General features: G+C 40.3%; 2 protein-coding genes across 13 annotated transcripts in view; one reads left to right on the top strand and one right to left on the bottom strand.

Annotated features, from left to right (window-relative positions):
- LOC128894264 (uncharacterized) overlaps positions 1-25,384 on the bottom strand; it is a 302,271-nt gene that overhangs the window by 117,780 nt on the left and 159,107 nt on the right. The window lies entirely within an intron of this gene.
- LOC128894237 (voltage-dependent L-type calcium channel subunit beta-2) overlaps positions 1-25,384 on the top strand; it is a 175,209-nt gene that overhangs the window by 56,980 nt on the left and 92,845 nt on the right. For 11 of the 12 annotated variants that reach the window (XR_008461485.1, XR_008461486.1, XR_008461484.1 and 8 more), the window contains exon 3: positions 2,414-2,503. The exons of the other annotated variant lie outside the window; for it this stretch is intronic. Coding sequence is in view for 6 of the 11 variants with exons in the window: in XM_054155863.1 (XP_054011838.1) it covers positions 2,414-2,503 (90 nt within the window). In the remaining 5 variants the exon portion in view is untranslated. The remainder of the gene's footprint in view (positions 1-2,413; positions 2,504-25,384) is intronic. 12 annotated transcript variants of the gene reach the window in all.

Raw genomic sequence — 25,384 nt, 5'->3', positions numbered from 1 at the left:
AAGAACCCATCTCCATCTTCAGGTATTTCGAATGCACGCGTTATGAAGGGGGAGAAAAAGAGGTGGAGAAAGAGACAGAAAGTAAATAAATAAATGAACACGCGCCTTTTCACGAACCTTCAGACTCCTGTAGTACGGTTGATGCGAAGAGGATGATACGCGAAATCCTGCCACCCTTCCTGATGGAATTCAACGAAACAAATTACTGCGCCAGCCACTCCTGTAGCTCTAAACATTCTGCCAGCAATGGTACAAGCGAATGGACCGACAACACATGGTCGAAGAAGAACAAAAGCCAATAAACACAGTGCCAATGTACCAGGTATCACAAGTTCTAACAATAAGAATATTACAATACGATGACTTACACAATAGGATAAAGTAGCTTCGAAATTGATTTAAGTGGAATTATAATACTATAATCAATTTGCTTATGAGAATTCCACCAAAGCTGTTGTATTTCGAACATTGACATTGTTCACAATTGTACAATATATAATATCTAAATAAAGAAATTAAACTCTGCAGGGATGAAAATCCTTTTTTCCGGATGAGTGCTCCTCGCAGTGTTAATCTGTTAATACATACCGTTTACGCTATTGATGATGGAGGAACATTGTCTACTTAAATACAATCTTTAACGAAAAACCTACTGCCAGTTGTTTTTATAACTTCAGTCTACCGCCGTATGAATAAAATTTGTTGAATGTAAATAAAAATTCGTAATTTATATAAAATAGTCTTAAGAGCAATAAACAGAATAAATTCTTCTTTAACCTACCTTAATCGATACAAAGTAAACTAAAAGGGCAATACTCATACAAAAAGAAACGTGGGAAATCGCTACAGTAATATTTCTTCCATTTAGAATACTAACTTTGACACACAAAAGTATAAAGGATAATGTGAAGTGGAACGTATCGTATATTATTTAACGTGGCTTGGAGAAGGTTCATCTGTTCTTTGCTCTCAAACCTTCTATTTCGTTCTTTGAAAGTTCTTTCGAAGCTTCTTAAAATCTCCAGCATGTTATAAACCCTTTAAACATACATGTTACGTCAGAGAGGGCGAAACGTTGCGATCGTAAATAAATAAATGGACGCGTAATGGCAGCCAGGTCGGCAGAAGCAAATAAATGGCGGCCGGTAGGATCCTCGGGGCCAACATCGTCACGGATCCTTTGTCGAAAGGACCATACGCGTCGTGCAACGTTTCGAGGCTCTGGCATTAGGATTAGACACGCCGCACGCCCGAGAATCTGTACGAAACGCCTCTCTCTCTCGCGTCGGTGTTACGTTCGGGTTGGGTCTGTGTGCGAAGGGTGCGCGAAGGAGAAGAGAGGCTGCGGGTCCTGCGGGATTATGTCCGTGCCAGTTACTGCTTTTATTGTTTCTCGCAGGACTAGGCTGCCGTCAGGGTCGCCGGGGAGGCAGGGTGGGGGAGAGCGGACCGGTGATCTTGTATCTTAGAAGGATCTACGCGCATTTTCACTTAGCGAGTTACACGATACCGGATACCGTTGATGTACCTCGCCAGGTTGGATCATTAGTACCGACTGTTGGAGAATCCGCAAGTACCTCCTCGCTTGACCCTACATTTTTTTTGCCTCTCCCTGTCCTACACCTCTCCCTTTACCGAACGGATCTAGAATTGTAAAGAAAGAAGAAGGTACGGTCAACTTTGTTGCAGCGCTTCTTTTCTCTGCTTTATTTCTTTTCTAGGCTTTCGATCCTTTCGCGAACGATGAAATGGTGTCGATGAAGTTTTCAAAATATAAGCGAGTTCACTTGTGGAAAACCCTCTCCGTACTTGTTTAGTGAATTGGGTGCAATCCATTTGTATTTTCATTTATCCTCGATAAAGCTATGTAAAAAAAATCCGGCTTATACTTGAATGACCCTCGTAGATCGCGTACAAAATTTTATTTAAGTGTGCAGTAATATGATAGCAAATGCCCATTACAAAAGAAACATCGAAGAGAGTATAGGAGAAACTTTTGCTGTGTAATATAGCAACAGAAGAAAATGGGGAATTAGAATTAAGCAGAAACGAAGAATTGTTTAAATAACGTAAACTTACACGATACAATTGCATACATATATCGCACATTTTGGTTGAACAGATCCCACACAGATTCAACGAGATCGCTGTTTCAATTCTTTCAGCATATCGAGGGTGCTAAGGCATCGATCATAACATTTACACCTTTAACGTTTTTCTAACGCGGAAAGGATCCAAATAGCATTCTTGATTATAGATACTAACACGAGGAAGTAGATTGCTGTCCCACTGGACTTCGGTGTGACATTCTAGGATTAAGATTCTCTATCACTTCTGTCGCGAGGACCAAAGCACCGATGCACCATCAATAACGAGCGCTGTTTCGGTATTTAAGAATTTGTTGGACTTTCAGGATAGGTCGAACGGAAGGACCACGCTGCACGAGGGTCGCGATGATCTCCAATTAGTCAATCTATGCGTGCCACCGAGATCGACGATCGTCGTAAGTAAATCCACAGCGCCGTGACTCGAAGCTTTGGCAATCGAACTCACGGGAGACTTTCCGGTCGCACATCACTCGGGAAAGCTTTTACAAGCTTCTCTGTCGCACTTGTTCGCTTCTGATGCACTTGGACCACTGTTGGACAGTGATCATTTTGAGATTACCTTTGCAATAATCACTCACGCTTGTCAGACATAAACGTACCACAAAGTAAAGATAAGATCGTTAAAATAAATATTAAATTCTCGCATATGAAATCTTCGATTTTTCGATCTTGGGTAGCTATCTCGGATAGCTATCTTCGTTTTGCTATATCATTGTCTAGCAGGTGGCACTTATACTGTTTAAATGTTTAAATTTTCCTATAAACTCGGACATTTCATATGCAATCACCTAATTTATAAATTAAACCGATCTCTATTAAGAGTTACGTCTGGTCGACGTCATCTTCATTGATGACAAAGATGATGGCTAATCGTTAAATATGATTATCGATTACTCGGCAAGTACATCGCAATGGATCGCAATTTGCCCAACACTGACTCATTGTCAGACGAACGAAGATTGGGACCAAGCTATAGAACGGAACCGCAAAATAACACTCGGTAGCACGCAAAAGGAAACACGAGGCAAATAATGGCACTGAATTCTGTTCGGGCCAGGGAATCTGGCTCGGGACGCGAGTCGCGACAATGGTACTAACGAGGCACCTAACCCGTCGAAAAAGAAAGCGTTAATTCCGACCTTTCAAGTGTAAATTCCGCGTCGCTAACCGCGCTCTCGTTTTCACTGGCTGAGACCTAACAGGTACATCCATTTTCGTTTTCTCTGTCGAAGTTGCACACTGCCACAAATCCTCGTGTTAACGCTTCATCATTCTCTAAAAGCCTTTAACCCTCTGTTAACCTTTCCGAGGTATCCATTTTTATTTATAAACAGAGTGGGGTAACATTTGACTTCTACAATCGAAGACGAATGTACTGGAGGTGCATTCCATACCGATTTATTTGCTACGTTTATTCGACGCGACGATTATTTGAATAATCTTTCATTCGTGTGATATGAAATTTTGTTTTATTTTATTTTATTATTCAGATTGCAATTTTTATAAAATATACTATCGGCCATTAATTTCGATACATCACCACGCTTGTAATATTTCCAACGAAAAGCGAACGTCATCAACCCTTTGCGGTCGTCTTAAATTTATACATGAGTGTTGTACTTGTCAGAATTAATCTCCGCAGAACGAACAGTGATACATACTATGATACAAGATTATGAAGGATAAATAAAATTTATTAATTCTTTTGTGAACTTTAGATACATGTTTACACAATAATGTGTTTTAATATAATGTTTTTATCTAAAAATTAGTAACAAAAATAGTCATAATTTTTCCTTTTATTAGTGACTGTATTTCTAATTGTATAACATTTTTAGATGCTTCAAGTTTAAAATTACGCGTTCCTTGTTTAAAATAGGATGCCTGTAATGATTCTCGTGCTTGAACAACTATAACTTTCATGTTAAAAACAGTAAATTTATTTATATACTTTTCTATATACGTACACAAACGATGTTTTCATATATAAACGGATTTATCGTGCTATATTTGTTTAGAAAGCTTTTGATATCTTGTTTTTTTATATGAAGACTGTTTTAAGCCTCACTACTTTTTAAAAATACCTCCAGGAAAAGTAAAACTTATACAGTACATAACCAGTGGAACATTATACAAAAATATACAATTTGCTCACTCTTGTAACAAAATAGAAAATTAAATTTTGTTCACGTTTCGAAAGACACAGGTCACTGTATGTCGACTTAATTTTAGCGATTGTCAACATTATTATTTACATAAAAATTTTAAAATAATGATTATAAGATAAAAAAACACCACCGCTAGGCGAAATTAAATTTCATACTAAACGAATAAAGAAAAAAATATATATATATGTATGTATGTATGTTATATAATTATTATACTTATTATGTTATTGAACATATACAGTAACTATATTATCGAACAGTCATTATACAGAGTGTCCCAAAAATGTTGTAACACATTGAAAGGGGTGGTTCGGGAGGTGATTTGAAACAAGTTTTTCCTTAGCGAAAATGTTGTCCGAGGCTTCGTTAAGGAGATATTAACAGAAAACCCCGACCAATCAGAGCGCGCGTATACCGTTGGAGCGGCCGCGGTAGCAAAGACTATGTGCTAAGCGGCCGCGCTTGTACGCGAATAAGCGACTCGGCGTGCATCGAAGGACATTGGACGCGGCTGCTTAGCTCGTAGCCTTCGCTACCGCGGCCGCTCCAATGGTATCCGCACGCTCTGATTGGTCAGTGTTTTCCGTTAATATCTCCTCAACGAAGCCTCGGACAACATTTTCGCTAAGGAAAAACTTGTTTCAAATCACCTCTCGAACCACCCCTTTCAAGGTGTTACAACATTTTTGCGACACCCTGTATATCCGCTTCGTTACACTTTCGTTTCATCTGTTTTACCTACTACTAGCTTCCTCCCCGTTATATTTGTTTCAATAGAATTTATGCAACGTTGTAAAATTAAATTAATTTACGTCAAATTGGACAAAAATAGAAGTAAAATGAAATCAAGATGGGTATAAATAACTGCACGTTTCCATTCGTCATCCATTATTTGAATAAAATTTTGCCCATCTCTACTTACGTCTACCAAAAAGACGCATTGCGAATACGTTCGCCATTGTTAACGACGATGACGGGCAAGATTCGTGGCCAACCAAGTTCGTGCTCGGCAATTATTTGTCAGCATTGGTTGGAGAAACGAGCAAGTATTTCGATAGGGGATGTTTCTTTTAGAGTGTTTCTTTTAGAGGGGGAGGGGGGGAGGTTACGTTTGGCAGCTGCCTGAACAGTTTGTCGTTGCGGCAGAGTCGCGTAGCTTGCATTAGCGCAATGACGGGGTTTGGTTGTGAGAGAGAGGGGGGAAGTTCTTGACGCGGGAGGATGGGATCAGGGAAGGGAAAGGATCTCTTTCTCCTCACCGAGATCCTTACGGCAGCATTGACCTGCTGCCCCACTGGCGTAGGTATACGCGTACCTCGGTTATCGAACGCTGCCGTAAAGGGCGCTGCAGTTTATCTCATATAGTCCTCACAGAAGATTTTCTTGCGAATATAAAGTCAAAAACGAACAGAAATGAAAATTAGTAAAGGTACTCACACTAAGTTCCAAATAATAATTGATGAGTTCCTAGCGATCAGTGTTAGTGCATTTTTTTCTTACGAACAAAACAATCTGGAGCAACCCCGGTAGTTTTGATTCAATGTTATGATGTTCTGTTTTAATCTATACAAGTATAAGTAATCGACGATAGCTTAAATCTTCAGATCGATGGCATTCAATTAATTCCTGTTCTCATATTTGAAATTGTGCTTCGTATTAAATATGATTTCAAGTATCATTTTAAATTTTTTCTTAAAATTTCCTAAATCTTGTTCTCAAATAGTAGCAATTGTATATAACCTTGAGAAAAGTTCCATGAGATTCTATAGAACGTTTGCGGGAGTATTGTTACCGATCGTTAAGGGGTAATTAGACGAGAGTTTTCGAAGGTTCTACGCCACTGGTTGACTTATTTCTCTCGCTATACGCAAAAGGCCCGCCCGAGCTGGCGAACTGGCCCTTGCAGCCCTGCTGTGCTGCGGTTAACTTCTGCCAAGGGGCCCCTGGACCATGGGCATTGTTGCAGCGCCAGTTTTTGACAGGTACCATAGAGCTGCGCGGGTGCGTGCGCCCACCTACGTACGCACCACGGATTAACGTCCGAAGTCAGAACGCTGCGTGATCAGAGACCGACGTGGAAACAGGTCTTCCACTTGGCTCATTGGTATTTTATTATCGGCAGCAAGTCAACTGAAAGAAATGCCCCGTTCACGACGGCTGTTAAGTTGGGGATGATAACTTTTGTACACGGCCGTTCTACCGTTAATAGTCGCTTACTTTCGGTCAGATTCTTGGGGAACCTGTTTCGTGGGCCTCGTCCACACGTCCACGCCTATTGAGTTTCAAACGCACGTAAATCCTATGTGCTCGAACATCGATCGTTTCTAGGTCACCTGACTCTCTCCTATGCTTTTGGCAAACGTATCCTTTTCATACGGAAACGGGTATCCAAACATAGGTACCGTACCGTCTGATGAAATTTGCTCCTTTGGGAGTAATTATACCTCCGTGAAGTTCTTGAGACTTTGAGGGATTCGGATTTTATGACTGGCACAGTGTGCGTCGGTTTGGAAGAAGTTCCTTTTGTATTTAGTGTATATTATAACTACGATTTAATAAAAATTTCCCCGCAAGAATATCTCCCTGCGTCAGGGTACCGATTGAACTTGCTTGAAAAAGTCTGGAAGAGATTTTTTGTGTTTAATGTGTATTATAGCTACAATTTACAATTTAATAAGGATTTGTGAATGCATAATAACTGATATGCACATCGCGGATATCCCTCATGTCAAAATATCGATTGAACTTGTTTGAGACCGTTTGGAAGGGTGTTCGTGTATTTATTGTATGTTAGCTAGAATTTAATCTACGTTTGCTGTTCAAGTGTACGTACTTCTATCATCAGCATATACGGCTGTCCCATGTGTCGCATGATCAATTAGTAACCCTTGTTTGTAACTGCCTTATGATCATTCCTACATTCAGCACATATTGCAACTGTACATGCTAATAGCTTTAAGTATGCATTGTTATCGATGCGTATATTGCGGTCATTCTATAGGTATCAGGATATTAAGTGATACTATACTAGCTTGTTTGCGAGAGAGTTTCTGTTTTGAGTGTGCATTACTGTAACCACTTAAGGGTCTGGTTCTGTCGCTCGAAAGAAAAGCTAAAACTATGGAAGGGCGTATGGTGTACGCTTCTTCTATGCAGTTGAAGAGGGTCAGGTGAAACTCTTTTGACGAGGAGGGTCCACCCAGTCGGTCGTCTCACGAAAGGGCATTTATTTCCGAACGAGATGCACAGGTCGGGACGATCGCCCTAACCTGACCTAACTCTTGACCGTCCCCACGGGTGCACGTAAAAGTCTCGGAAACCCTCGTTGCTGCTCGAGTCAGTTCCGCCGCACTGACAAGTCCGCCAACGAACGTCGACTTGACCCTTCTCGACTGACGAGCGATTTACTCTCTCGGATGCAAATGCAGCCGTCCATTGTCCCGACGCGCGGAAATCGACCTGGCGATTTTTCTTAAGTCCATCGGGAAGTTAAGCTCTCGCTGGTTAAAAGGGCCGCAGGCAGCTCTCGCTATTGTTGTAAATCTCGAAATCCTTTAAAATAACGCGGGCATACCTGTTCACGTGGTCGGAAGTAAGGATCGCTCCGTCACTCGGGGGCTGATTTTGCATCTTCGATTCCGAAGATAACAGGTCCCCTCTCCTTTGACGAGGGATGACAAGTTGTGCCAGCCGCGATTGTCCAACGGAACACAGTCTCCTTTCGTTCTCGAGACTTGCTCGATCCATGATCGCGCAGTATTTTTCGACGATCGATTCGTCGATACGGCACCGTGAGAATCGGCGAAACCCCTTCACATCCGCGGTTAAGGGTCCATAACATTAGGATTTTGTTTTTTAATGAAACACGAATGATACGGAATACTTCTAACTTTCTATTTTAGATGGAAGTATGTACATACATGTGATTTCAATTAAATGTGAAAAATGATATTGTTTAACACTAAAACTACCTAAGTCAATATATATTTATCATACATACAACTATATCTTTGTAATTAGGGAGGAGGAACAAAATAAGTTATCAATAAAATTGATTCCCTATTACAATAGCTGACCCTAAAAACTGAGATAAAACTGTTGCGAACAATTGAATGATTTTAAGAAAAAGTTTGAGTGGGTTCAATGTTAAGGATCTATCACGACTATATTCTGATAGACTTATTTTGAAATTATAAAACAAAATCCTAAAGGCACTTTTGAAAAACCCTTTACAGCCCTTTACAGCCTCTGAGAGGATTGTCGCTAATTGTGAAAGTTGAAATTGGTGGAATTATGACTTTGGTACGAATCCAACTGTGTACTTTATATCAAATACTGGGTAAAAAGTAAAAACTGTATAACAGTTCAGGATCCGTGGTGTAACCAAGCTGTTCGTACGGAATACACAGAATTCGGTACATTATAGTACGTGAACGCGGTGACCAATCACCGCGAAGATTTAACCTTCTTCGTGGATCACCGTTTTTTCGGTATAACCGCGATGAATTCCTCCCGTGCCTTCGCCCATCGGAGACGCGGTAACGCAATCTCGGTAACCAATAGCGTTGTCGGTCGCACTGGTAACCCCCACTACTTGCGTACTCTTGGGCCCAAAGGCCCGAAAATATCCACGAAACGTAAAACACGACTTCCTTCTTTATACGCGTGGGCCTAGCATACGGTCGCATAGACACGTAAACGCGATACATTTACAGTCTCCATGTTTATTGAAGAAATTTGCCAGAATTAAACTACATGTTTGATGTTTCCAAATAAATCTTTCATTATAAATATATACATGTGTAAAATTGTTCATTCATGTACATATTTATAATGAATCATTTATTTCTAAATATCAAACCTGTCATTTAATTTCGATAAAGTTCTGCAATAGACATAGAGGGTACGAATACTTACAGGACTAACTGTACTGTATTTGCACAAATGTAACTGAAAATTTTAACATTCCAGCTAAATCGATAACAAAAATTAATGTGGATAGGATTTGTGAATTTCGACGAGGTTATTATAGATTGTAAATTACGTAGCTTTCAAACAGTTTTAAAACAAAATTTCAGGTTCGTAGAAAATTTTATTTATCAATGTTATACACTTATTAAAGTCACATATTCATTACCTCCTCTCTCTGATTCACTCCTCTCATTAATATCTATTATATATTATTTCAAAGGAAATGCATAGTCTACATAAAACCTGTTTGTCACAAGTACTTGGCCATTTTTCAAGTCAGGGTGTTTATGAAATTGACCTTTCATTTTATATTCCATAATGTTCGTGGATGATCCTGCCATATGATTTCTTTCAGAAGTTACACATAATTTGGCTACAGGGTATTGAACAGAGGAGCGACGAAAATAATTACATATCATATATAGGAATTTTAAAGAAATCGATAAATTATTTTTTGTGACAAGAGGATTGAATTCCGACCGATTGTGCGAGTTTTTTTCCGTGTACCTCGAGACCTAGCGAGTTTTGGGCAGACGATGCGGTCCGGATTCACAATGCGGCCGCTAATGTCCACTTACCGACCGCGGTTCCCCCGCGGACCCTCCGCAACTATCAGGGTGTTTTAGTGCTTTACGGCGGCCATAATACCTTCTTTCTTCGACGCCAGGTAGAGAGGAGACCCTCGAGGTCCGGTCATCGTTACAATATTACGACGTACAATAACCCTGAGAACGCACCACTCGAGAATTACGGGAACTCGACTAACAACAATTGCGATAAAAAGATACACTGAATTATACTAACGAACATCTGTCTATTCAGGAGTGATTGGGTGCAAAAAACTGTGTACCTCAGGGTTGTCTCGTGCAGGTGTTTTTCTCGGGTCGTTCAATCCACACGAGTGGCTCATTATCGAGATGACACGATCAATTATTTGAAAGTCAACATTTTGTTTCTAATGTTTGTTTTTAAATTAAAGATATTTCACGAGGATAAAAATGATTAATTCTCTATTGTATGCCTGACTGGGAACCCAACATAGAGAATACAAAAGATCACTGAGGAAATATACAGGTTTCATATATTATGATTTCTTATAGGGCATGCTATAGCATTAGAAAGTCGGTAACTTATTGTTTAGGCCGAATATTAATTAATTCAGTACGTGAATAACTAAGTCGTAATTACGATCCATTATATCGCAGGAATATTTCATAAAATTATTCGGACTATGTGTAGACTTTATTATGGATACTTTGGTGGTTTTTTAAATAAACAATTTATCTTCTTACAGTAAAATCTCTAAAGGTGAAAATTGAAAACTGTGGTTATTAAATTCTGTCATATATACTGCCAATTATTTACGAAATTTTATTACACTGCTTCATTATTATTTTGCTATCTAATCATTTTTCTTTCAGTTTTCCGTAATAATTTCTACTCACTAGACTGTGTGACAACCATAACAAAAATATAATATTATCAACATTTGTATTTCCTTTTAACCAACACCTAGTGGGGCAATTTCATACCCACGCGATAGTGCTGCTTACCTTAACCTATCTCAAACCTTATCCGCGTTACTCGAGAATTGCGGGAACTCAACTGGTAACAACCACGCAAAAAGGTTGTATACCAAATTGTGATAACAAACGTTTGTCTATTCAAGAGTAATTGGAGACAAGAATGTATATAACGCTTGTAAAGACTTGTTTATTCAGGAGGACCCAAAGGTTTTCTCTTTATGACGTTAGATACCGATGGGCTCAATATGCATGGAGTCCTTTCGAATATTATTCGAAACTACAATTTTCAGAGGGTCTCGAGTTTGCTTGCAGGTCCTGAACACTTCGATGGTCTTCAGGATTAATTCTATTGCTATTACGTAGCAAATACCTTTATCAATGGAAGGTTAACAAATGTTTCATGTATTTTTTTCTCCCAATACAGAGATGATAATTCTAGCCTTGTGCTATTCCTGAAATCGTTCTTGGTGTTGTGAAATATTGCGCGAAATACGCGCATATTTCGCAAAACGCGAATCATAGACCCGTTGAATCTACGAAACTCCAAAATCCGTTAAATTATATCAGGCGATACAGGATGTTCGTAGCGCACGAGCGAGCATAGAGGTGAAGCACGGCTTATCGTGTTTCGACCATAATCAGAGCTGAAGGTCATCGAAGAGTAATTGTTGAGGTGACGCAAGAAATAAGAAAAAACAACTCCTACGTGTGAAGATTGAGGCGGCGAATTGCATAATGAAACCGTTTCGATTCGAGTTTCCGGTCGGACGGTGATCGCCGCGAAACGCTCATTGGGTGGTCTCTCATTACGGCGGTTCCTTCAATGACTTCTTAGCACATTCGGCCAGGAACATATGGCTTCTGACCGTTGGAATCGGAATGACTGGCCGCACAGAGGGCAGTATTGTAGGAGCTGGAGTGATTTTTCATGGGAACCGTTCTGGTAAAAAGTTCTATCCTTCGCTGGATGGGATAATGAATACTTTTGTGATGCAGCAACCCCCGTACTCTCTAATGAAATATTGCCCATTAGAAGAAAATTGTATTTCTCCTGATCTTTCATCGTTCCGCCTGAAATACAAATTTCTAAACATTCGAACACCTTGTTCGAAATGTCCTTAAAATCCAAGAAGATTATTGCAAATATTTCTGATTCAGTAGAACATGATTCTTTTAAATTAATCCATATTTTTAGTCATACGTATTTTCTTTCCGAACTTTGTTTCTTATAATTAGTGCTGACTTATGAATTCATATACTTAAGTAGTCTGGAATATTCCCTTCGTATAAAATTATGTAGTTCCTTGTTTATAGGATGAAGCACGATAGATCTACAATTTTTGCATAACGTTATAATCTCTCCATCTGTTGTTTGTCTGTTTCAGAGTTATTTATTTTTTATAAGTTTAAAATATATGTATATTTTATCAGATTCATTACTGATACTGATACTATCAAAGTGCAGACAAGTTAACAAAAAAAGCTTTTATTAAGCATATTTACGATTTAAGGTTAGGCGATCACGTGTATAATTTTTATATGAAATTGTCAGAGAAACATATTGTCCTCAAAGAATCGTATTTGCACCTATAACAAGAACAGAAAAATCCATAGTTTTCTTCCGGAAATTAATTGCAAACATCTCCTCGATGGTCGTTTTTCTTCGCAAGAAGAAGACAAAAAGAAGGATTGTCCCCTTAATAAATGTAGAAGTCGCCGAAAGGAAACGTCGATGCGCCAGCGATAGCGGCGAATTCGATCGGGATCTAACAGGGGGATCGTAGCCGAATTCGCGAAGGATAAACGAGTAATTGGCCGTGGAAGGAGGGAAAAAGCGAGAGAAACGAGGACGAAACGGTGGGAAGAGGAAAAGAAGGGGACGCTGGTAATTATCATTTCTTGTACGAGCCGGCGCGGCGGTGCGGGTATAGTCACGGATATAGGCGGTTTTGCAACATTCGGGCCCTCATTGTGGCGTGGTTCCTCTCGTTCTATCTCTTTCGGATGTCTGTCTTCCTCGCTCTTCCTTCTTTCTTGGGGTCTCTGTCGCGCCCGCGCGCATCCTGTGCGCTAAAACAAAACGAAAACACTGCACGGGCCTCTCAAGGATAACGACTATGAGGCCTAGCCGAAGCGGCAGCCATATTGCGGACAATTGAAACCGTTGCAGCGGCTTTTCGGTACCTGCAGCTGCAACGCTCCAGCCGCGTCGGGTTCGTATCACGCACGCCCATAACGCGCAGATGCGCGTCGCACGGGCCAATTAATGCGAACTCACGCACGCTACCCGGAAAAAGAGAATTGCGGATAATTAGATTCCCTCGCGGTACAAAATAGTCGCGAAGATGGCCAGGAATGTTTGCCGCCCCCCAATATCCCGTTGATCCGATCGATGCTTACGATTGCGTATTCGATCCTGCTTTCGTTCTGATCTAAAAAAGTATTAAATTCTGGCAGCTGCACCGTCTCTTCTAGAGATATGCACACTCACGAGATTCGACGACATGGATAAGTAGATATTCTAGTCTAGCGTTTTGAAGAAACCGATTTTACGTTTCACTTTCTACCAGATTAGCACGATTTTATAAGGACTAATGAACACATCGGCTTGACACTTAATGTGCACGAGGAAAATGATCTCTGGATAACCAGTTCTATTGATACAGCACTGTAATCTGTGTACAGTAATACGCATACAATATTTTTTAATATACTATACTATTTCTCAAAATCTCAACAATCGACTATTTCATTGAATAACGTATGTTAACTCAAATTCAAGTATATCACAGCTTTCGAACTTTATTATTTCTTAATATTCTCTAGAGAAAACAGTCAAGCAGTGTTAGATCCAAGACGCCTCGAGACCTTAGAAATGCACATGCATAAGAGTCTAGAGCCCTAGAAATGCATAAAGCAACTTCCAGGGCTCCGGGGTCTTAAAATCTCTCGCTGAATCATTCGACTGGTGCGTGAATACTTCCGACAGACGTCCCATAAATACAACATATTTCAAGGGTCAGTGTCATAAACCGGGCAGTTGAGGTATCCCAACATCTCCTATTCGTGGACTTTACATTTACTCTGTATAATGTTTGTTTATGTACGAGGCAATAAAGTACATACGTGGCGAGTAGTTTGGTTTCTGAAATACAACTTTAGTTGTTTACAAGCTGAATGTCTGAGGGAGTTTTGGGTTCAGAACGTGTAGCTTAATACTTTTTACCTCAACAATTATCACCTTGATGAAGAGTATCGTAACAAAGTTATATGAAACTTCAAGGGTTGATTTTACACTTTCGGAGTGAATTTCAACCGAGAAGAATTGCGTTTTATATACTTCAATATACTCCACATTCTCACAAACTTTTGTTTAAATTAAAATTTCCGGTTTCGAAAGCTCCCCTTGCTAGTCACTGTGTACTCATTCGAGATGCCATTTTTATGATACTGAAGTATAAGACAATAGCACAAGTCACCGAATATCTAAGCGAGACAAATTATAAAATATATATGGATGATAAAGAAAACAAAAGAAAACACTACGTACCATTTCAATCTATTCTACTATATAGAAATGAAAATTCGACGATAAAACACAGACAACGGTCTATTCGATTAACTATTGATAATTAAAGCCTACAAGTGGATCATTAATGAGACCTGGAATGTAGTAACTAAACTGCGAATCTTTATGCAAAATAAAATTTCTCCAAACGTATCTACAAGATCTGAACTGAAATAAGAATTTATTTCACTCTATAAATATTACAAGCCAAGAAGGGTGCAGGGGAACATAGTTCTATATAGTACGGTCTTACTATTGTATACTTGAACTATAAATATTGCAATACATACTTTACTTTCAATATTTTTTCTATATTATTGCATACTGTGTGCATTTTATAATTTCTTGCACATTTAAATTTTCTATAAATGCATACAAACCCGTATTCTAGTAATAACTAATCTTGGTCCTTGGCCCTCTAGTGGTTGTTCTGTGGCGCACCAAGGATGTCGCCACAGTATGGTACCTCCCTCGAAAATAATGGTCCGAAACGAAATATTTTTTCCCGCTGCCGAAAATATCACGGCGACGGAGCCGCGTTCACGCTCGCACCCGGACAAAGAATGCATTTGCCGCATTACGAAGGACTTTTTGAGAAGGAACGGAAGGAGGGGTGGGTAACCCGATGCCATTGGCGGCGGCGCAAGTTCAGCACCGACGCTGTAAACCACATGGCAAAGTGGGGGACGGTTCTCTTTGTGTTTGTGCGTACAAAGCGAGAGGGATCTCACTGCTAACACACGGCCATCGAAAAGTCCAAAAGTCGAGTTGCCAGACGGTGGAGAAGAACAAAATTTCCCTGGGATAATAGATGACAAATAAAAACAACGCGCAGTGATTTATTCGAGCGAGCAATTATTCGGACAAGTTTTCATTCGTTCACCTTGAAATATAATTTATTACTAGAACTTAAGACTCTTTAATTTAATTTCTTCTCTTAATACTCTTAATTTAATACTCTTCATCAAGGAATGCATAAATTGGTATGAATTTTTTACTTGTTCGAATTTTTCATAAAAATGGGGATTTTTTAATATTTATAAAATGATACTTTATCCTAGATCTCCCGATAGATCCAGTCGAGAAGGGTTACAGACCAAATCCTGCCATGGTCGGTCACGCATGTACCAGTGATGGGCAATACCCTAGGCTTCGAATAAATCTGAAGTTTGCCATGTTTGTCTCGTTTCCTTCTTTGAAAAATGTTCAAAAGAGGAAATGAGACAAACATATCGGCAGACTTCAGATTTATTCGAAACCTAGGGTTTTGCCCATCACTGACATGTACCGAATTTTTACTGGAATATGTCGAGTCGTTTTCAAGTTGTAGCGAACAGACAACTAAAAAGACATACAAAGTTACAATTCTATTTACGCGCATCTTTACCCGAAGAACAACATTGCTCATCTCTAACGGTCGCCAGAGGCGTCAAGTAGGAGCCTAGAAAACGTTCAAAGACACAAACACACGTAAAGGGAGTGCCGAGCAATTAAAGAGGCCAGACGCTGATTGCGCGGCTAGTTTACTAGCGCATAAATCGTCGATTCAAATCGTCGAATTTTTACGGTCGCTTGTCATAACGGTAGCCGGGTGTTTTCTACACGTGTTCCCCCCGCGAGCGGGAACATAAAATTCGGCTATAGCGAATAAATGTAAATCGGCCGGGACTAAGGAATGCTCGAGCCCCAGCGGAACGGAACGGATTCGAATGGCGTCGATGGTAATGCAACTTCGACACCAAGGAACAACGGGGCGGAGGGGATGGACACGGGTTCGCCGAATCTAAAGAACTCGCTGGCTAGTAGGGCCCAAAAGTCGTCCTACACAGACGGGATCCAATCTCATTTGGTACTAGCATGCCTTCGCTCACTCACCTCCGAGCCTCGGATTACTGGCTCCGCTTGTTCCCCTCCCTCGTCGCCCCCACTTAGTCAACGATTCTCCCGTAAGCGTTATCCCCTACCTCGTAAATCATGATCGCCAGACATTCCGAGATGTATCTACAATTCTACAGTGCAAATGCGGAATTACCCAAGGAACAGTCTCCGTGGGATTCACCGAATTGCTCCTCGACTGCGTGTGACGACCATTCGGAAACATTTGTCTCACGGTCTAGGGTACGGTAATGTCTCGAGTACTAATCAAAGGAAACAAAGGATAGTCTGCTGAAAGCGTAACATGGCGAATGTTTGTTTAATCCTTGACTTCGCGTTTGGGTCTCTTCGTTACATAGTTTGAAGGAGGCTACTACGGAACATTGATAGGGTTTGTTGCTGGAATTCTTGATCAGGTGTTACTTTAATAACTATCTACGTTTCTAAAACTCGAAAGTAAAGTGTACGAATGAGACGAGATCCGAGGAGTACCCGATGTCTGGGTCTTCTCAGGTCTCAGTTTTTAACCCCTGCGCGATGCTAACCGTAAACCTCCACCCACATGGACTAACTTTAAGTGTTTATAATAGGGATGCCTAGTTTTTAGGAACATCCGCTAATAACGCCAACACTCACAGATAACTAAAGTAGAATTCAAAAATATTGGCCTGTCAGGAACACTATTTCCATACTACTGTCTTTTGCTGAGTTTCAAGAGTGGGAGATGAAAACGAAAGAGACAATCTTATATTGATTAAATTAGGAATTAACACGCAGTTTTGTATCTTATTCATAATCTTCTTTAAGTAGCCAGTCCCACTAGGAACTAATTTCGAGGAAAAATTCTCCACCCGTGCTTTGTATACCGATAACTGCCCTCTCTCATTTTGAATCATGCGAGGCTATACTGTACCGCGAAACACCTCTTAGCTCGATGCACTCTCGAGATTCTTTAAACGTCGACCCAACAACAACGCGGCCCAAATAGCTGCGTCGGATATCATCGTTGAGAATAAAAAGATAGGTCTATTTATCATGACACCCGCGATCGTAAAGAAAGCTCTTTCGAGGATACTCATGAAGGATGTCTGATTCATCAGGTTCATTCATCAACGTCCGCCGCTTCTGTTTCTTTCATTTCTTTGAAACCCGACACGCTCTCTGGTGTACGTGCGTCATGCAGAAGTGTGAGCATGACCGGTTACGGTTCTGCGGGGCCCGACTCATGATTAAACAGATCATTAGAGGGATGACTCCTAATTCTTTTCTCCCCTTAGCCTACGGGGGTTGGATAAAGTGATGCGAATCCTGAACTGTTTTATTATTGCAAACGATTACTTGTTAAGGTTTACGCTATCCTTTGCATATTGTTCCAAAAAATAACGTCACTCTTCAACGAGACAATGTATTTGTTCAGCTAGAGAAGTTCAGCCTCGGTTCGAAAAGCATCGAAATGAATTTCAATATCTTCCCTAGCTAATGCAGGAGAAGCAGATCCCTTCCCCTGGCAGGTTTGAAGCAATTGAAAGACATTTTGAAGAATGGCATGACACCCCGCTGGAAACCACTTTCAAAGTTATATGAATCTATTCCAAGAAGGATAGGAGCTGTGGCAAAAGCAAATGATGGCTCATCCTTGTATTAGTAACCCAATATAACCTATTTCACAGGTGTCGACATTATTTTGCCCATCCCCTGTACACGGACAGCTTCGATGCTCGACCTTTAAGCTGATCGAATTCTGGATTACCTTGTCCATCGAAATCCACCGTTCAAAGGCTGAATTTGAAACGCTGGAAGCGTCGACTCTGGTGGTGTCCACCTTTGCCTATTCTTTTCCTGTATCGGTGAATGAGCGCGCATACCGGTGATAACGCGATCGAATGATAGCTCGACGTGATACGCCGTTCAATACGGTGGCCGGTTGGTATCTATCGAGTATCACCACTAATTGGAACTTCGCGGGATCCTGAACGGAGGAGAAGGAAAAAAACGCGAAGCAAAACGGAGGAGGGCGTGGGCCCCAACATGGTATGACGCGATAATGCGGTACGGGCCACGTTCGGCGGAAGAAGGGGGCCATCGTGAGGGAGAGTCGTGGGGGGACGCGCAAGAAGCTGCAGAAGAAGAAGAAGCAACAAGAAGAAAGAGGAAGACAGAAGGGGGGCAAGGAGGGTGGGGCCTGCCGCACTGACCTTGACTAGGCCCAAAGTTGAGGTGGGTTGAGGTGCTGCCGGGCCCTCCTGTCCACCTTCCCCGCCCCTCTCGCCACCGTCCAGCGGTTACCCCCGTCTCACCGCGCTCTGGCATGCCCCACCGGGCCTGCCTCGTAGTTCTGCATTCGCAGACTCCTCCATCAAGGACATCACAAAAAGTACATTAGACGAAAACACGTTGCCATTATACCGCGGCGAGCACCGCGAGAGGAGAGCGAAAACGCTACGTCTGCCGAGGCCGGTGTGTGCGGACCGGCAGTGCAGCCAGAACCACCATCACCACCACCACCATCACCCGCCGCCGCCATTTGGGCCCCCGCAACACCATGAAAAAAGCCCACGGGTATCTCTCCCCTGTCTTTCTACGACTACACCAACTTTAGGCCGGGCTCGAGACTCTTGCCCCCGAATTCGCGCCGATAGATTGTACGCTGCGCGACAACAGCTTGGACCCACCTGAATTTTATCACGACGTTCACTACCCACGATACATATTCGGCCGTGACTTCCACTAGACTGTGGTTCTCTAAACGCCGCGTGTAGGCATGTACAATTTAATTAAACGATTGATATCATTTGGTCGTACTATTTTATACGTACGACGCTTGGTACTTTAACAAGTCTTGTAAGCTATGATGAATCACGGAAGTATTTATTGTAGAGGCAAGTATAATTTACAATAATTACATGATCATACTACATTGTATGTCTTTTGGCGTACGTAATAATGAAAGTAACGTGAGATGTTAATATGTCCATTCTTGCGACTTGCTCCTCTTTATGATTACACGGACGTACTCTTTATTGGCTATTCGATAGTCTATGCTGCTCAAGATGGAGGGCGTACTTCAACGAATTAAATGTGAGTCTATGTCTATGTGAGTCTTGATCTATGACAATCGCAATTTTATTTAGATGTTTCGTGTGTCTGAGCGCTGACAATTTACTTCACTAGCAAAGTATTCCTTTTTTCCCCCAATTCATCACTGAAATTGATTAGTTGACGTTGATAACGATTTACCGTTTCAACTGTTTTACGTAGCTTCTAATGACGCATACTTTTCATGGTCTACCAAACGAGGACTGCCATTTTGATATTAAGAATTCATTTCTCGTCTATTATGATCATTTTATGCAGAAAATTTTTCTTCCTTTGTTCAATCATCAAAGATCATTCAGCACACTTGTCTATTTTTGCTACATGTGATGAGCTCACGAGCGCTCTACTTTCCTGTCAACTATTTCCATTTCACTCAAATGATTAAAAATAATAACGCAAATAGTAACTTTCTCAAATAATGCAAAATTTCTGTGCAAATTCTTCTATAGTGTGCGTTGCATTTTCAACTCGAAACGAAGGTTCGGATGTCTTCGCCACCCACTCGCCAACCGTTTGTTTTACAGGAAACCCTTGACCCTCTGTCTTTTTAGAGTTCTTCCCATATGGGTCAGACCCAAGATTCGTGAAAGAAGACTAGGACAACATGTCAAAGTTGGGCGTAGGTAATCGTAAACAGTGTAATTTAGAAACGGCGAAGATAGGCGATGTCAACGTATGCACGTATTTATATCTCTCGCACGGCAGAATCACTTTCGAGCAAGTTCAAGGTTTGAACTTGGAACACGCCTTCCTCGAATTCTCGCGAGTGTCAAAAATAAGAAGGTGGTGAAACGCGCCTTAACTGCTGCCTTTATTTCTGGCCCTCTTGGTGCACCTTACCAATCTCTTTCTCTCTTCTTCTCAAGATCAAGGTCAACTCTTTGGAGATGACTGGACTCTTTAAGCGACTTACCTTTTCTTCGTTACTCGCTACGGTTCTCCCTCACCTCGCCGTTAGAGCTGAACCGCCGCACGTCCCCGTGCGAGATTTTCGATCGAAAGCTGTGCCTGACTGGTGAATTATGGCGGTTACCCATAAGCGCGAGTTAGAAAGTTTGTCACGCGATCCTGGAAACGAGCATCGGAGTCGCGTCGATCACGATCGGGTGAAAAAGGAGTTCGCGCAAAGATCGTCGAGTAAGTAAAGTTACTTGTATAATACAACGATTGATTATAATTTTGTAGACCCCTAAGCTACATGCAATGTGACTATACAAGCTGTCCCATCTGACTTGACCAGTTTAGATATCTCACTTGTTTTTGTTAATAGAAATAACGGTAGAGAAGAACATCGCTTGCTTGATGAGGGCAAATATTATAGTACACTAGTTTCGCTCAAAGTCATATTCTGTGAGATTCCGAGACATCGATGGTTTCTTTCATCGAAATGACGTATTTTTATTATTGTAATATTGTAAACAATAGCAAGGTAAATTTAAGCATATAAATATAATATCAAATATAATACTCACTATGAGTGAGTTTTCGAGGAGTTATTCTCACAGAACTATAATTTAACGTATATACAGGGGTAATATACTGTCGTGTATGCGGAAGAATAATTAAAGCTCGTGCATCTATTCCGTTAGAAACTTTATGAGAGAGCATTTGAAATTATTATAGAACGTTTAGATGCTTATATTTCCACTCTAGTACATTTTAGGTCATAAACATTTTAATAAATTCAAATGAAATAATTGCTCAACTATATTACATATATGTATTATACTTTTCCCGTGAAAAAGACAGTATGTATGTGATCGAAACGTTGATTAGAACGTTCTCTTCCTTATACTTCCACTCAGTACTCACTAATGAAATAACTTCCACTGAATTCCTAGTCACTCTTCCGAAGGCTATAACCCTTACAGCCTCACTTCTCGATTCGGTCCCTGTAACTGCACATTGCGAACGCTACGTGTCGCCGCGGTACACGCGGTATGCATGAAACATGGGATTTTCTTGTAATTATCATCGTTACGCGGTCTACGTGATATTTTATCATTCGGACGGCCAGAGGAGTTGCGGTTTGTCGCGCTATAAATCCTACTCCGCAAACGAGCAAGAAGCGAGCGCTGTTCTTACGATTCGTCGCGAGGTCGAGCCGGCTGGCCTGGCTTGCTTGGGCTGCCACTCTTTACGAAGTTAAGTGCCTATAACGGATAAACCACGGCAATTCCGATGAGGCGAAATACCTCGCTACCGGCTACGACAATTCCATGCTCGCTTTCTCTCGCGAGACCATTAAAACCCGTCGCTCGGTTCATGGATTCGCCCGCGCCCGCCCCTGCTCCTTCTATCGCTCGCGAGAGCGCGCGCGCGCCACTTTAGCGAACGTTTCGGTGAATTTATTGCGCTGGTCGGCTCGTTGCGCCGCACATGTATGTGCCACTCTTGGTGCTTCTCCTTTTTCGCCTTGACGTCTAAATACTGCGGCCCGTGGCGGGTAATAAAACTCGACTTTAAAGGAACATCCTTCTTATTGGCTATTCGATAGTCTACGCTGATCAAAATAGAAGGTGTACTCGGACGAATTAATTGTCTTACTCTAAAAGCCTCTGTTTGATAAGCTGGTATGGATCTTCTGGAAGGCCAGAAAAATCCGCATGGAACTTGTATCCAATAATTGCACTCAACTTTAAAGGAATGTCTATCTTAATGATTATTCGGTATTCTATGCTGCTCAAAATAAAAGATCCACTCCAGAAAAATAACTGCTGTAGGTACTATGACAGACTCTATGTACGTTATGAACTAGTGTACATCAGTGGACGATAGTTCTAGGAGGCTTAATAAATCTGGTCTCTACCTAGATACGTACAAGATAATTACACTTGCCTTTGAAGAGACATCCCCTTTATTGGCTGTTCAATTGACAATCACTTTTCTAAGTATTCGTACCCTCTATGTTTATTGAAGAATTTTGTCTAAATTAAATGAAAGGTTTGATGAACATGAGTAAACAACTTTACACATGTATGATATATATTTATAATGAAAAATTTATGTAAAAACATGAAACTATCATATCATTTAAACTTTCTTCAACAGACATAGAAATATAGACGAATACTTATAGGACTGACTGTCTATATACATACATATGTTTTTATCTTTTGTAGTCTATTTATACTCGTAAAAAATAAGGACTTTTAAACCATGTTTGATCATTTTCCAAACAAATGGATTAAGTTATATGTGACCATAAACGACATTTAGTGTACATAGGTTTGTCATGAATAATGTATATAATTCTGAACCCAATAGACCGTGTTAGTCTGTTCCGAAGATCAGAAAATACCATAGATTTTACGCACTGTTGCCTTCCCGATTAAGTCGAACTACCATGTCAATTAGAAATAGTAATGTGTCTGCTAAAATACACTGGACTGTCTGCAAATGTCGCTACATTCACAGCAAGATAGAAATCGAATAATTACAGTAACGCGAGTGAAAGGATTTTTGAAGTCGTTCAAGGCTCTCTACAGAAATCCCAAAACTGTGCAATCAACACGATTGAGGTGCTCGTTAAAATTTAAAGTTAAGCTAAAAATAACGCCAAGATCACGAATATGACATGCGCCATTCTAGTGGTTCCTCTTTTTATGTTGCGTCAAAATATTGCGGCTCGCGCGAAGTAATAAAACTCAATGTAAAAGAAACATTTTGTTTATGGGCGCTATACTTGCTTCGATTAGTGTTTACATTAGATCAAGATTATACACTGTAAGACACGCTACTTGTATCTTTATTTATAATTTTCTGATTTACGTTGACATTTTTCGATTGAGTTTCCGTTCTATGTTCTGCTCGAGGAACCCTCGTACTATCGACAAGTTAGTTCGATGATTCAGAGTCGTCGATGCGGAAACGATTTCACGATCACGCACATACTTTGTACGTACAATAGATTGCGTGGGCGTGGAATAACGACTTTCTCTTAAGAATTTCGCCGAAACAAATACAGAGTTGTCTTTCTTGTCTCGAGAGTGTTGGTTGCTAATCATTACGGGTTACGGTGGAACCACACTACCATTCGATCTTAGGGTTCTCGCATGTTAAAGTTAATTTCTTGGTTGTCCAGTATCCGTAATGGAACCAGTCTCCGCTCCTTTTTCTTCTGTCGAAGATACAAGCAAGGCCAGTTCTTTAATCTGTAAATGATTCTTCCTTGGCGACACTTTTGCTCAAAACATGTTTTAATTGCATTATTCCAATAATGCTTTTCTTATCCCTTTACACGAATTTATAACATTGCGAACAATTAAAGCGAGCGTTTAAATTTCTTTAACGACAACCTTGCATCCTTTGCAAATGAACTTTAGGTTTATTTAGCTATATTTACGAAGATACACTGATGTGTTGGCATTTATGTTAAATGGTGATTAAAATTTGGAACAGAAGTTGTGGTTCTATATTAATTTCATCGTATAGTGACGGTATCGGCCAAATATTTGTTACTAACGTAGTAATTGATGTGGGAGTAACACAATGATATATTTTGATTAAATGTTTAGTTTTAACTAAACCTAAAACGCAAAGGACAATAATAAAAAACTTGTACTCAAATTGCCATAGAAAATATAACTTTCGCAACTATCATTTGAATTTAATGAAGAAAAAAAGTACAGATTATACTATGGAAACGTTTACAAATATTCGTAATTCCATTTCCCAATGAAATTTAAAAGAAAATAATGCTTAAAATCTTTTAGACTTCTGAAATTGTAAATATTTAAGTAGTGTTTTTTAATACAAAATGGAAATTGAATATCTCCCAGAGTATTGAGTTCTCAATGAAATTACTTTATATCCTTTATATGGCGAACGATACACGGAATCGATCTACGTAAAAAATTCAGATAATTTCATTAAAAACAAAGAAGTACACTTGTGCACCGATGCATTTAAAAAAAAAGTTAGGACAGAGCTGTAACACGACGCAGTTACCAAAGACTCTGTATTCCCAAGTACGGATTTCTACCGTGGAGTCGAAAATTTCATTTTTTGCACGATTTGAACTAGTCGTACCGCTGTCTGACGAGCGTAATTATTCGCTTCGTGAAAGTCGATTTGCGTAGAACGGAGGTGGCTCTCGCCCACGCGTGCGGTACTCGAGTACCCGCTCGAACGCGGTGTCAAAGCAGGACCTGTTTCCGCGAGCAGATCGTTTCGCGATACCGACGTCTAGGGCTCGTGAAATCGTTACGATATTTATGGCGAACGATAATCGATACTATGGCTTTCAGCAGAAGTTGTTAACTAGTCGGGAAAATAATGACCGCCTTAAAAAGCGTATCGTTACCTGATATATTTGCCTCGTATAAATTTACGCTTCTGAACCGCGATAGCTCTTTATCGTTATCGCGGCTATACGTTTATTATCGCGTGTACTGGCAAAGACCTAGGTATGTACACGTAGATTGAACGTGAGGTATAATCGACGCATACCCCTAATCCGAAGGAGGAGGTTTATTGGAAGCAGATTGTTCGTGGTCGCGTAATTTTCCAACGCGATTAATTCACGTTCCTTCCAAGGAAAGGTGAAGAAACCAGGAGAGGAAGCTGATCAACGTTGGTGCAAGACTTTCTTTATTTCAGATTAGAACGTACCGAAAGAGAACTTTAACAGATAGTGTAACTTCGGCACTTACATTATCGACAAGGTATTATTCCTTAGGTTTCGAGGAATTATAAATTCGATCTTTCATCTGAAGAAAGGGATGATGACGCATAATAATTATTCTTTGCCACAGACAGTTAGTGTTGAAAACATTCGTACAGCGAATAATTTCAACAAAAAGTTAGTACAACTCTGTTTATTATTCAATTTTTTGTTAAATGATCAATGTTTACATATTCAAATAAGTATCTATAACAAAATGTATATAAATAAAATTGAAATATTTGCGTCCTATATAAAATTATAAACAAAAACCCAGACATTAATAGAAGTATACGCGTTATAAGTATTCGTACTGTTCTTGTTTCGTGAGATTGTACATAGTGTAAATCCATTGTAATACGTGAAATGTAAACACAAACAGCTTCAGTATATCTAGAGAGATGTTG

This window comes from Hylaeus anthracinus, unplaced genomic scaffold (assembly GCF_026225885.1).
Source record: "Hylaeus anthracinus isolate JK02 unplaced genomic scaffold, UHH_iyHylAnth1.0_haploid 3, whole genome shotgun sequence".
In the NCBI taxonomy this organism is placed as follows: Eukaryota; Metazoa; Arthropoda; class Insecta; order Hymenoptera; family Colletidae; genus Hylaeus; species Hylaeus anthracinus.
This window is presented reverse-complemented; position numbering and strand designations above follow the sequence as displayed.